The sequence below is a fragment of the Panthera tigris genome, chromosome C1 (assembly GCF_018350195.1).
Source record: "Panthera tigris isolate Pti1 chromosome C1, P.tigris_Pti1_mat1.1, whole genome shotgun sequence".
Classification (NCBI taxonomy): domain Eukaryota; kingdom Metazoa; phylum Chordata; class Mammalia; order Carnivora; family Felidae; genus Panthera; species Panthera tigris.
The window spans coordinates 97,540,856-97,554,514 of NC_056667.1; the positions used below are offsets into that span (position 1 = coordinate 97,540,856).

General features: G+C 47.9%; 1 protein-coding gene across 4 annotated transcripts in view; it reads right to left on the minus strand.

Annotated features, from left to right (window-relative positions):
• Nucleotides 1-13,659, minus strand: part of TSPAN2 (tetraspanin 2) — a 55,960-nt gene that overhangs the window by 24,071 nt on the left and 18,230 nt on the right. For 3 of the 4 annotated variants that reach the window (XM_042993794.1, XM_042993791.1, XM_042993792.1), the window contains 3 exons: nucleotides 3,300-3,397; nucleotides 1,930-2,004; nucleotides 569-667 (listed from right to left, as the gene is read on the minus strand). In XM_042993794.1, coding sequence (XP_042849728.1) covers nucleotides 569-667; nucleotides 1,930-2,004; nucleotides 3,300-3,397 — 272 coding nt within the window. The remainder of the gene's footprint in view (nucleotides 1-568; nucleotides 668-1,929; nucleotides 2,005-3,299; nucleotides 3,398-13,659) is intronic. The other variant, XM_042993793.1, reaches the window with a different exon arrangement.

Consider the following 13,659-nt stretch of genomic DNA (forward strand, 5'->3'; position numbering starts at 1 on the left):
CTGACCTGGCCCATCATCCATAAGCCCTTGTTGGTTAGCTGTGTGCAGCCCTCAGCACTGCACTGACAGCACAATCTCATAGAACATTCTAGGATAAAGGGAGCATAGCTGTCTCCGTGCCCTTTTGTGTTACAAATGGGGGAGCTGAGTGATTATCAGGGAGGCAAAGAAGTGGCTCAAGTCGCAAAGAGGCTCAGTGGCAGAGCTGCAGCTAGAAAGAGCTTTCCTGACTTGAAGGTCATGGTCGCTTCTATTACACCACCATGCCACCCTCTGAGACAGCTTAGAACTGATTTGGGCTGCTTTCTGGGTGCTCTTCTTTGTGCTCTTTTGTCTCTCTGGGGCACATGCCCTGACTTCCTCTGGTGAACGCTGGGTGCCAGGTAGGCCCCTTCCTCTTCTAGGTTCTACGCGTAATGCCAATGGTGGCTCCTGTGAGGGCTGAAATACAGCTACAGCATGGCTTCACCAAAGTTATTCTGATCTTTAAGCCAAGTGAAGAGAGAGGTCCTGACTAATGCATGGTCTTCAGAAGATATGATGTTAAAGAAGAAGCAAAGTTACTTACTGTTGAGTGGAAGGTAATGAGGGTCCCATTTCCCTTTTCCCTGTCTTTCAGGTAATCATTATAAGCCTCTTCATACATGGTCTGAACATGCCGTATAGCCTGAAAAAATACCAGGAAAACTGTGGGAAGTTCCAAACATTCTCCTTTCATCAAGGAAAACCCCCTCTTCCTTACCCTTGGAAAATACAGCCTGTCCCTGTGTTTATCTGTATTTTAAGTCAATTCTGCATTTACATAATAGATTATAGATTCTGGAGTTTCACAGATACTTCTGGAGATGGGAGGACAGACTAACCAAGAATAACTTTCATAGACTAGAAAGATTTCTTTAAGTGGAGGTTCCCAAACCTGAATGGACATCAGCATCCACTAAGCCCCAGACTCTGGGGCCTCCCCAGGAGATTCTGACATACAGGGAGTGGGGACTTAGGCATTCTTGGTACCCCACTGGTTAAAAGTATTCAAGTCTATTCATGACATGGTTGGAAAGATGCTCATGACTGAGGAACACTGTTTCAGCATATAAATATCGTAGAAAACATAGAGAATGCTTTTTCTGATATAAAGGCATATGATCTGACATCCATAAAGATCTCAAAAAGTCATTAGATCCAATTCCTCCAACCTGCAAATATAGCCAGCTACTTCAGAAACATTCCAAAGGAGGTGATATTTACTTATTCTACGTGTTCACCGTTTTTTTTTTTTTTTACATCTAAAGTAAGTTCATAAACACAATATTGATAGCACATGAATTTACATGAAATACAGTACATTTAAGACTCCATTCTTCCTCCTTTTCACTCCCCTCTTTCCCACAGGGTGTTTTAACCTTCTAAAAGGACATTTCCTCTGTGGGTTCTTCTGATAACCTATTTTGGACACCTATAGTTTGAGCACAAATCTAAAGAGACTGGCTTCACCAGCACACAGCAGGTCAGGCTTTAGTCTTCAAGGATGATGTGACCTCTTTCCAGGCCGAGCCCTATGGACAAATATTAGTCCAACAAGGGATGAAAATGCATGTTCCTCTTGATCCCTCTTTCTCATGAATGCAATTTATCCCCTTTCCCCATTACAAATAGGATAATCTTAAGATAAATATCCTTTAAAAAATCATAGCCCCTTTCATAAATCTAATGAAAGCTATGAACTATCTCCTCAGAAAAATGCGTGCACATACGTGTATACACCCGCATAGGTCTGCACGATATTTCCAGGTTAAGACATTCTGTGCCAATGATAAACGTGGGGGTTATTTAGTTTTGTAATACCATTGTGGGTGTAATATTCTCATATCCTTTGCCATAAAGAGACCCTTTAACCATCGTAAAAAGAAATTGCATGTAATTTCTACTTACTACACCCTTGCCTATAAAAGCAAATACTCCAGTGGTTACTTCAGCAGCAAAGATCACCAGTAGGCAGGTGAAGAACTATAGAGGAGAGAAAACATTCACTTCATTAACTCAATACCTTTTCAATGTATTCGGCCTCTTTAATTCTAGTTCCATTTGGAAAACATGAGGCAAGATTATTAGTTCGAATTGATCTAGTAGGAAGTATTTGTCCCCCCTTCCCCTGGAGCTTGTTTATGCGTTCATTTGCTCATTGATTCATTCAGTGATTGTTTATTGAGCATCTACTCTGCACCAGGCACTGTCCTTGGCACTGAGTATTCATTGGTGAATAAGGTAAGATCCCAACGTCTCTGCGATCATGGGCCTCATCTTGGAAAAGGGTAAATATGATAAAGGAGTAAAGCACTAAAAAAAGGTGAATTGGATAATTTCAGACACTGATAAAGAAATCCCACCATTCAGAACAGTGCCTGACACCTATGCACTGAACGAATTCTTGAACAAAAGAGATACTACGAAGATCTAAAACAAGGCCAGGAGATAGGGAGCAACTGGTGGGGCCTGGGGCCTGTGAGGGCTTCTCTGGGGAGTGGGGGTGGTGGTGAGGGGTGGCCTCCCGGACAGATTTCTGTTCCGGTCTCTTGGGTCGGCTCTATGTTAAGAGATAAATGAGAGAGATGCTCAGCAACAAGGGAAAGACAGGCAGAATGCAGGACTGAGGAAATGAGTTAAGAGATTTTACACAGCAAGAGATCAGAAGCAGCAGGCACGGTTTAAAAATCAAAGATTGCAACGAGTAAGGAGAGACTGCCCTCTGAAATTGCTGTTTCTGACCCCTCATGGAGAAATACGAAATCCTTCTCTCTTCTGACCCCTCTTCCTTCTCCCTGTTTCTCTTAGGTCGCTCTGGCATTGGATGTGTATAGCAGTAACTGAAATTCGTTCTTTTTTTTTTTTTTTTTCTTTTTGACAGAGGCTGCTTGTTAAAATAATCCACGAGAGAGATGTTTGGCTAACTTATTGATCTCAAACAGCAATTCTTTTCTTGTAGATAACAGCACTTCCCTGGCTATAGGAATCTTAGCTGCCTCACTGGGAAGTACTTTTGAAAGAACAATCATAATTACCCCCTACAATTATTAGGCACCTTTCCTTCCAAAACATCTTCACACTAATGACCTCATTTTTTTTTCATATTTTCCATATGAGGCAGGGACAAAGATAGTATTATTCTTAAGCAAGAGATGGAGAAAATGGAGACTCAGGGAGAGGGAGCGAGTGCCAAGGTCTCAGTGGGCCCGAGGAGCTGGCGCTGGAGGCCCGATCTCCAGTGCCCTTCAGACCAGTCCCCTCCCACATGCCCCACTTACAGATCCGAGCACACACTGCGACTCCCGCATGGCTCCGCAGCACCCGAAGAAGCCCACGGCCATCATCAGGGCCCCTGCTCCAACCAGTACATACAGTCCTGCAGGGAAGAGGTCAGAGGGGACACTGAGCACCTAGCCCGCTTGCTCCCCTGCTGTGCCAGGTGTCCCTGCAGAGCAGAGCATGGCTGCTGACAGTATAATGGGGAGCACTTGCTGAATGCTTGCTGAGTGTGCACCTGACAGAACCCGCACCAGGGTCCTGGGAGGTAGGGGGTACGATTATCCCCGGTGGACAGAGAAAGCTGATACCTACAGAGGTGAAGGGACCTACTCACTGTCACTTGAGCGGCAATGACTAGTCCAAATTCCACAGCTCATGCTCTTAATCCCCTCCAGGTGCCTCCTACATGCCGGGCACTTTACCTTTCAGATTTCTACCTTCCCTGGAAAGTGGGTATCACTATAATTTGTGGGAAAGTAGTGCAGTGAGTCCAGGGGTGGTCAGGAGTCAGTGCTGGAGCTGGGACACAAACCCACGCCTTTCCAGGAGACCCTTGGGCCGTCACGGCACTCTGGAATTAATGGCTGTCTCCATCACAGGAGAGGCTGCGAGGACAAAGTGCCTGGAAGGGAAAAGGGCTGATGGTCTGCCCAGGCACAGATGGGGAAGCAGGGACAGGGTGGGGCAGAACAGGGGGTCTTTGGTTACCAAGAGGGGCAGGAAGACACAGGAATAAGGCAGTCAAGTTTGGTTGAGAATCACCAACTGTAGAGGGCATCACCATGAACACTGGACACATGGGAGGTGGCAATGTTCCAAGAAAATAGCCAATGAGAGGAGGTGACAGGATAATACACACCAAATACTATTCCTAATACCATAGTAGCTACATTTATTAAGGGCTTATTTTTTCCAGGCACTGTTTTAAGCACCTGGCACAGATTTATAATTTTATCTTCCTGAGGCAGGTACCATTATATCCATTTTCTAGCGAAACTAGTCCCCAAATGGTTAAGCGATTTGCTCAAGAAGATAGAGCTGGGATAAAAATACCCATGTGCCTCTAAAGCTAGCTCATCATGGTTAGCCTACCCTGCCCTGTCTCGTCGGTAATACCAGCAGCCTCATTGCTGGCGCTAATCCCACTTAGTCCTGAAGTCAAGCCACAGGAACCACTGTTCTCACAGAGAAAGAAAAGGACAGAAATGTTCTTGTTCGGAGACAAATAAAGCCAAGCCCTTTCTTATTTCCTTTTCTGATCCGGAGATAAGTCAGAACACAATGTGGGGGCCTGGCACTTGACTTGCTTAGAGTAATGCTAATTGTCCCTATTTTATTTTTTTGCATTTTATTCATCTGAGTCACCTGGAAACCACTCCCAGTCACCGAAAGGGTGGGAGCCAGCCGGTGTCCCACCTCAGTGGGGAAAGCCTGAGCCGGGTGCCTCCGGGGGGCCCCTCTCAGTGCTGACGGTTGTTTGTGGGCAGATCTGTCTGGTCCCTGACACAGACAGGGTGACACCCAGGCAGCTCCGCTTCCTGTAGCACCCCAGCTCTTCTCGGGGCCCCTGGGACGGGGAAGCCCTGCCGTGCTGCGGTCCTGTGGCAGGTTATTTATTTACTTCCTGCTACGCCAGATCTGCCACTCCCTCCCCTTCCCTTTTCGCTAAAAGAATTGACTTAGTGTGGAACGGACGTGGGAATGAGAAACGACACCATGTTAAAGACAATACTGTTGTTGGCTCCACTGCCTACACACTTTATTGCTTTAAAAATTTTATTTTTCAAAGCTCTTTCACTTTCATCATCTTACTGGTCTCTCAAACAAGCCCGTAAGGTAAGGCGAGTGTTCTATTTCTGTTTTGCCGACGGGGGTCAGAGAGGCAAGGTGGCTCCAGGCGGGACACCCGGGACTGGAGACCTGATCCCCACCCTACTGCTGCAGGAAGGCAGCAACACCGTACTCAGTTCCCTCACAGAAGATCTCATGGTTGGGCTACCTTAATATATTGATTTCCCATTTAAAATGTTCACTGTGGGGGCACCTGGGTGGTTCTGTCGGCTGAGCATCCTACTTGGGCTCAGGTCATGATCTCGAAGTTCGTGGGTTCGAGCCCCAGGTCTGCTGTCAGCACAGAGTCTGCTTTAGATCCTCTGTCCCTCTCTCTCCGCCCCCGCCCCCCTTGAGCTCTCTCTCTCAAAACATAAATAAACATTAGAAAATTTTTTTAACAGTCATGGTCTCCCACTGCTACAAGATCTACTCTACAGGTTCCGCTTACAGTAACAGCCTAGGGCCTGGGCTCACCTTGATCCTTATCTAGCCCATGCTCTGGCCACAGGGGAGTTTATCGTGATCTGACCCGGCCAGCTCTTTTCCATTTTGTGCTTTTGCAGGCTGTCCTATTTGTCTGTCTTCTGTAGATTTTAAGTCCACAAACAACCCTTATTCACCCTATCTAGACCACGCCGACACAAGGCGGGATTCTTGATCAGTGTTTGTTGGATGAGCGGATAAAGAAAGAACATATCAAATCTGAAGTTCTGGACTGGCTGTCTGCCATTGCCCATCTTTGCTTAGAGATACACGCTAGGAATACATCTCAACCAACCTCCATGAAGCTGCCGCAGGGTGGGCTCTCTCAAGGTCGGGCAGATGTGTGCATGGCTGCACACTCTGAGAAAGGGTTCTTGAAAGTCTGGGATGTAGGAAAGAGGGGTGCTCCTGAGGAAGCGGGGGTGCAGTGGACAGAGGCACAGGGGCCTGAGGAGGACACAGTTGTTCCCCACTGCAAACAGGCTCACTTGGTTCCACGGGCAACAATCCTCTCCCTTCTGAAATAATACGAGCTCGCCAAGAAAATCTGCTGATTGGTATAGTAGTCCATTCTTAGGCTGTCAGAGTCTAGAGCTCAGAGCAAAAACATCCTGGAACTGACCCGGCAGCTCCAAATTCAGAGGCCTCTCCCCAGCAAACCTCAGTTTGTGTATGCGTAGGCCACATGACTCAGCCCAGTGCCAAATGAGCACTGCTTGTTGGAGCTTAAGGGAAAATCAGACGAATTCCTTAGGCCTCTGGAAAGCAGTTCCCAGTCTGGTTGTAAAACTGCACACCATAAGGCCACCTGTGGCTTCCAAGGACACCTTATCCTTTTTCTGATCTGGCCCTCAAAAAATAGCTGTTGGCCACCTGGGTGGCTCAGTGGGCTGAGCATCCAACTTTGGCTCAGGTCACGATCTCCAAGTTTGTGAGTTCGAGCCCCGCATCAGGCTCTGTGCTGACAGCTCGGAGCCTGGAGCCTGCTTCGGATTCTGTGTCTCCCTCTCCCTCTGCCCCTCCTCTGCTCATGCCTGGTCTCTTTTTCTCTCCCTCTCAAAAAACAAACATTAAAAAAATAGCTGTTGAATGAATACATTAATTGACAGTCACATTTGAATTCCAAGATGGTTTCTGTAGAACCCTTTCCCTCTCAGGCGGCTGGTGTGACAAGTACCTTACCGATTTCTTAAAATCCCCTATGCCTTCCAAGTCCTATTTCCCTCGATTTGAAAAAAAAAGAAAAGAGTAAACACCTTGAAAACGCATTTTTATCATTAATAGCTGGGTCTTGTGATGCAAGTGATCTTCACGTGACACACTATCACCAAATCCCTGACGATTCCATCGCTCGTTTCTTACATTCCAGATTCTTCTTTTTAAGCCAGAAGCACCATTTAGTTAACAGGGAAAGGAGACAGCAACCTCCAAAAAGCCTTGTCGGCATCAACTCATTTCAAAACGGCTTTCCCTTTTAGGGACTGGAGAGTGGCGTGGTCATCAATTATAGTGGCTTTCTGGCAGCAGATGGTTTTACACACTTGGCTAATGACCATTTGTCGTCTGGAATATTGGATGGGAGTTGGCTTATGGGGACAGTAAAGACTCGGGTTCTATCTAAATAACAACAGCTATCGGTTATCGAGTCGTGCTCTAAGTAGCGTAACATGTATTAGTCATGGAGTCATTCAGGGCTAGAGTAACAGGTGCCACTTCCTGGAACCTCAGCCTGCTCTGTGCGGACTCTGCGCTGTGACCTTGACAGGCATCATCTCGGGAACCTGCCGTCTGACAAGCCTCAATGCTGTCAACTCTTCTCTCACTGACTACCGGCACCTAAACCATTCCTTTATCTCTCTTTCCTTCTCTTTTCGTCCCATGGAATCATGCATCCCATGGGCTGTGGGCCGGCTCCTTCCTTGATTGAGGAACACGATAACCTACCTACACAAAACAACAAAGCTACACGACAGGTACTGTGTGTCAGCACGCTCACGTGTTAAATCATCTCATGCTATGACGTCTGTGGTGCTGGTACTCCCATTTCACAGCTGGGGAATCGGAGACACAGACAGTTTAAGTCACTTCCCTGCGACTGCACAGCTCATGGACGGTGCAAAACTGGAACTGAACTAGGGAGTCTATTCCAAAGGGCACCCCCCCCCCCCAACTCCTACAGGGCAATTCCGGTAGGAATGCAGGAGAACAAAGGCTCACTGCTGGAAGTCTGTTAACTTTGTAACTTATAAATGTCAGGAGGGTTCTTTCTTCTTCCTTGAGAGAAGGGCTTGAGGAGTCTCTAGTGGATGATGTCTGGGTTTTCCTCTGAAAATACAGGGCTGGGAGCCAGAGACCCAGGCCTGTCAACTGAGCTTTAGGTACCTCCCCTTAGTCCTCAGTTTTGTCATCTGCAGTATGGATAACAATCTAACTTGTAAAAAAGGCTTCGGGGAAATTTTCTCAACAACGTGAGCTACGGCACATCTCTTCTGCAGCCACTATGACCGTCATGTACAACTGAAAACCAAGAAGTGAAAAAAAAAATATTAGCGGGGTGAGTCAGAGTTTTGAGAAAAGGCAGGCCGGCTCCTCAGTGTTCAGCACTGCATCCAGCCCGCAATCGGAGCCAGGCTCCCGGACTCTGAATTCAACAGGAAGACACAGCTGTAGGCAGTCAGCCTGTGACCCCGAAGGGCCAAAGGACTGCTGTTTGTGTGGGCAGCCCCTTCGTGGAGAAAACCTGCCAACGTCCTCTGCTCACGGGACACGACTTCAGGCTCTCCAGCACATGCCATCTGTCCAGGCTTCCAAGGGCTTAGGGGAGGCCTCCCTGTCCCCCAAGAAGCCCCCTGCGGTATCTGCCCCTCTACGAGGCAGCCCTAGAGACAGACTGACAGGAAGTCAGAGGGGCAGATGGGTAGAGTTTGGAAGACACGGGGGTGGGAGAGCTTCCCCTTGGAGCTCACTGAGAGAGACTACAGTGGAGAGAGTGCAGGAAGCCCCAAGCCACCCAAGCCTCTTTTGCCAGGCTCTCCTTTGTCCATGTTAGCACTCAGGGGACACAGACTTCCTGCGTCAGCCTCCAGACTCCGGCCTGGACTCAGAGGACCTGGAGAAGGGGCGGCAGGAGACAGTCTGACCACCCTCACGCCCTGCCTTCAGCGCCAGCTCCCCCCAGGGCTTGCGGCTGGATTCTTTCCACCCTGCCCCCAGCTCACATCAGGGTAGATCTTCATCACAGGAAGGGAGCTTCTTTCCATCACAAGGAGAAAGAACTAAGGATCCCAGACAGGAAAGCATCCCCCCAAAGATGGAGGAAGTTCTCCTACAAAGCATGGCGGTCATTTGCCCAGAAGCAGGCAGCTAGACCACGTGTCCTCCCGAGGTCCCTCTCAGAGGGGACGGACTCTAGGCTGTGAGGCCCTGTTTCTTTCAGAACCACTTGAATGTGCCAAGCCCATTCACCGACGCTCTTTAACAAAGGGGTGATAAGAGCTTGGTGGGCTGATTGCTCTGGAACTTACTCTGCAAAGAAAACACACAGATTAGTGACTGGTACCCTGTGACATGAAGTGAGATTTTCCAAAAGCTGGGCCTGCTTCTTTTTTAAAGTCCTATTACCTCACACTGTTTGCTATGCAAGTCCATAAATGGTGTCTGGGTGTATTTTTCTCCTCATTTGATTGCCAGAGAGCAGGTATCTTTCCGATTTGGAAAATTATTTATTGAGGAAGGAAGTATCGCCTTCTATAAATGTGGGTTATATTGCTTCACTTAGAAGGAATATTTAAAGTGAAGAAAAGATCTCTGACTTCACAGGACTTTTTATTGTTGCCTCTAACCAGAGAGGCAGCTTGGGGAAACAAACAAGGAGACCTGGGTTGTGGGCTGGGCCCCATCACAAAGAGCTGGAAAACTATGGCTGACTGCCAACCCCCGCTGCTCTACCCACTGGTTTCTAGTTTCTTGATAACACATTTCGCTGAACTTCAAGCACTGACCGTGAGCGTTTCACCAGCCACTCAAGGGAAGACACAGGGAAGGGAAGTGTGGCTGAGGAAGAACTAAGGGTGGGCAGACCCACATCCATGCCCCAGGCCACTAAAAACACACAAGATGGACCTCAGGCCCGGTTTATAGCCTGTTGTTTTCCCTAACCTGAATTCACTTCCTCCTCTCTCCGTGAGAGACACAAACCTTCTCCACTCAGTCCCTGCGGTCTGCCTCACCTCAACCTCTAAGGCAGGCATGAAGCCCAGGCCTCGGCCAAAAAGCCCATTCCAGTAACTGGTGTGGGAACAAGCACTGGACCCAAGATTGCCAGTAAGAGTGAGGCTCAGGACTTTGGTTAGTGCTGCTGGAATGAAAGAAGTATGTACCTCCGTTGCCAGTGTTGCTCGGGAGATGGCACCTGGAGCTGGGAGCAGCCATGTTGTCACATCTAATGGGAACCCGCCCAAGAATGGAGCCAAAGGGGAGCAGGGCTAAGAGATGGGTACAGGCTGGGCTTCGACCGCACCACCTGCACCCCCGAGATGAGTACTGATCCTGGACTTTTCAGTTTTGTGAGTCAAGAAATTTCTGTTTTGCTCAAGACAGTGGGAGTCAAGTTTCTGTGAGTGGATTTGAAAAGGGTCCTGACAGATACGTCCATAAAGATATGACATTTCTTGCATCTTGAGCAGTTCATTTTGCTTTCGTTTCAAAAATAGGATCAGGAATGTCTGTATGGAGCCTCTTCACCCTCTTACTCAGCACAGGAAATCTCCCGAATTGATAATCACTCCATTATGATTTTTGCCATGTTCGTGGTTAAATACTGATGTAGAGGAAAGCTCACTTCTATCTGTGGAAATCTGCTCAGCTTCCTTGGTTTACAAAATCATTAGAAAGGTTCTCTTCTGTTGGCCCCAAATGTACACCTGTGAAATTGCTATCAGCACTTTGTTTCTGGGGCAACATACACAGGCTGCTCCCGAGACTGGCTTTCACCTCAGGTCCACATCCCTCCCCCTCTCTCTGAGCAGGATCCCTTCCTTCTGCAACTCAAGTTTCCACTGAAAATCATTAATTATTACTTCTAGGCTTGACTCTTCTATCATGGATATCTTTTGTCATTTTGATTCTTTCTATTCCTGACTTTAATAATGTTTAATAATAACGTTTAATAACATTTCTTATCTGCCTGTCTCTTTCTTCACAGTCCCTACTATTGACAACCCCCAAGGGTTATGCCCTATGTCTGCCTATGTCAATAACCTAGCATGGGCTATCTCCCCTCTCATTCTGCCGCTGCCAGAATAATCTCTTTAAAATGAACTGCCAGGGTACCTGGGTGGCTCAGTTGGTGGAGCGTCCAGCTCTTGATCTCGGCTCAGGGCATTATCTTACAGTTCATGGGTTTGAGACCCGTGCTGGGCTCTGCGCATGGAGTCTGCTTGGGATTCTCTCCCTCCCTCTCTGCGCCTCCCCTGCTTGTGCTCTCTCTCTCTCTCTCTCAAGATAAATAAACTTAAAAATAAACGCAGCGCTGATCATGCCTCCCCCAAACCCTGAATTATTCCTCTACTGCTTACCAAATTAACAAGTTTTGACATTCAGGGTCCTTTGTGATTGTCCTCCTCCCTCTCTGGCACTTCTTCTTTTGTTTGTTTGTTTAACGTTTATTTATTTATTTTGAGGGGGAGAGAGAGAGAGCAAGCACATGAGCAGGGGAGGGGCAGAGAGAGAATCCCAAAAAGGCTCCTCACTGTCAGTGCAGAGCCCATCGTGGGGCTCGATCTCACAGACCATGAGAACATAACCTGAGCTGAAATCAAGAGTCAGATGCTTAACCCACCGAGTGACCCAGGCGCCCCCTCCCTGGCCCTTCGAGTCCTATTTCCCACCTTGCCCCAACCTGTTACACTCCAACCAGAGTTCTCTGTCCAGCCTGGGTTCACTGGTCACTGTCCTGTGGACATGCCTTGTGCAGTCTTGCCCTACAACCTTCACCGTCCTCATTTTGCTTCCACTTACTGATTACAGTCTGGTCTTTCAAACCTACATCAGATCCTTGCCTCACCAGTTTAGAATGACCCCTGATTCACCCACTGCAAATACCACTTAGCTGGCATTTACGTGCTAGTTTCCACTAGAATTTGAGTTGTTAACTCCGTGAGTCTTTTCGAATAGATTGCAAAGATACATGGGAGAAAGTACAGCGTTCTCATCCTTTTTTGTGTGACTCCAGTGCCCACGACTGTAGATGCTGGGTGATGCATCCATGAATAGGTTATATTTTTTTTCCCAAATGGAGAAACCTCTAAAAAAATGGAAAGAATAGAGGCACCCCTGCTTGAATGAATACCTATGTTTGCATAAACCCACAGTTGATGAAATCCCCAAATTAAAACAGCCAGGAAGAGATCACTAGATAGCCAGACGCTTATCATCATTGAAAGGGAGACAGCTTTTCTTACATGTGTTTCACATAACCCAGGCCTTCATGACCTTTTAAAATGGGTTTTCTTCACTGGTGCTGAAAATTTCCAGTTCAAGCTCAGAAACTGCATTATAGAGATTTACATCTGTCAACCTCAAACTTGGTGAGGAGGTGGGTAGGTGGCTGGGCATTAGGCAGTTACTTATTGCCAAACACCTTGAAGGAGAAGGTCTGCCTGTAAGTGAACTGGTTGATCCCTCCCGAGGAAGAGGGGATAAATAGGGTGCCAGTGCGAAGCCAATAGCATGTGAAGAGAAGACAGACTGAATGTTAATAACCCTGAACCACTGCGTGCCTGGATTTCAGGAGCAAAAGATTTCCGCTGTTTTATTGGGACGGATGTCTTGTTACGCCATCAGGTAACTACTGGCTTCAGAGTAGGGAGAGAAAATATTGTTGACCCTGGGCATCAGCTATAGTTGGTTGGAGGGGCTGGGTTAGGAAGACTGTGGTAAGAGAGCAGCCTGAACAATTAGCCATCACTTCCCCAGGAGAGGGAAATGATAGGTAACTGCTTGCCTTATGTTTGCCAGTGCTAATTCCGAGTCATGAGTAAGGCTCTCCCCAACTCAGTCAGTCTGTCTGAAACCCACCTGTCTTCCAAGGCCTCGTTCAAGCCCCCCTCCACTTGAGACTGTCCTGCCGGCCCCTAGTGCTTTCTCTCACTTCTTCTTCTCCTCCTTTTTTAAGGTAAGCTCTAGGCCCAACGTGGAGCACACACTCATGAGCCTGAGGTCAAGAGTAGCATGTTCTTCTGACTGGGTCGGCCAGGTGGCTCTTAGAAGTGTCTCCTAAATCTGTGACGCTGGTTTCATGTGACTGCTAAAGTCACAGGCACATACACCACCACTGTTCCCACACAATCTTTTCTCTTTTTTTCGTCTTTTTTTTAGTAGGCTCTTTGCCCAATATGGGGTTTGAACCCATGACCCCGAGATCAAGGGTTGCATGCTCCCCCGACTGAGCCAGCCAGGCGCCCCTTCTACTTCCTAATTCAGTGGTTATGCTTGTGCCACTCGTTAGCACTTAAGTTTGCTTGTGATTGTTGTCTGCTGTTTATTACTGCACATGTCTGAGAGGCAAGAATCCCAGGACAACAGGATCAAACCATGCTGGCTAATCCAGCGGGTGCTGAGGTGTGACTATGCTGAACTGAGTCAGACATCGTGGGGAACAAGTATGAAATAAGCAGGTCCTGGACTACCAGCAGCATATGGGGGTTGGGGGGGGGCAGGGAGATTCATTCCTTCTGCTCCCCTCCCCTGACTGTTTCTGGGCATCCCTGGGGAGGTGGCGCAGGACAAGGACAGGCCGAGCTTTGTCTTGGGGCACTGGGGCCTGCCCTGGGATGGAGACGAGGTTTTCAGAGCCAGGAGTTCCTCAAGGAGAAATATGTTAAATGTGCGTGCTGGCTCTGGACGGAAGGGTGTGCACTCCCTGGAAACCACGTGAGTGGAAAAGAGCATTTCGGTGCTAAGCATGATGGCAGATTCCTCCGCTCCGTCCTTGGCACAAAACTCTGACTTTGTCCAAGGGTCAGAGGCCCTCCGGGGAGCCTG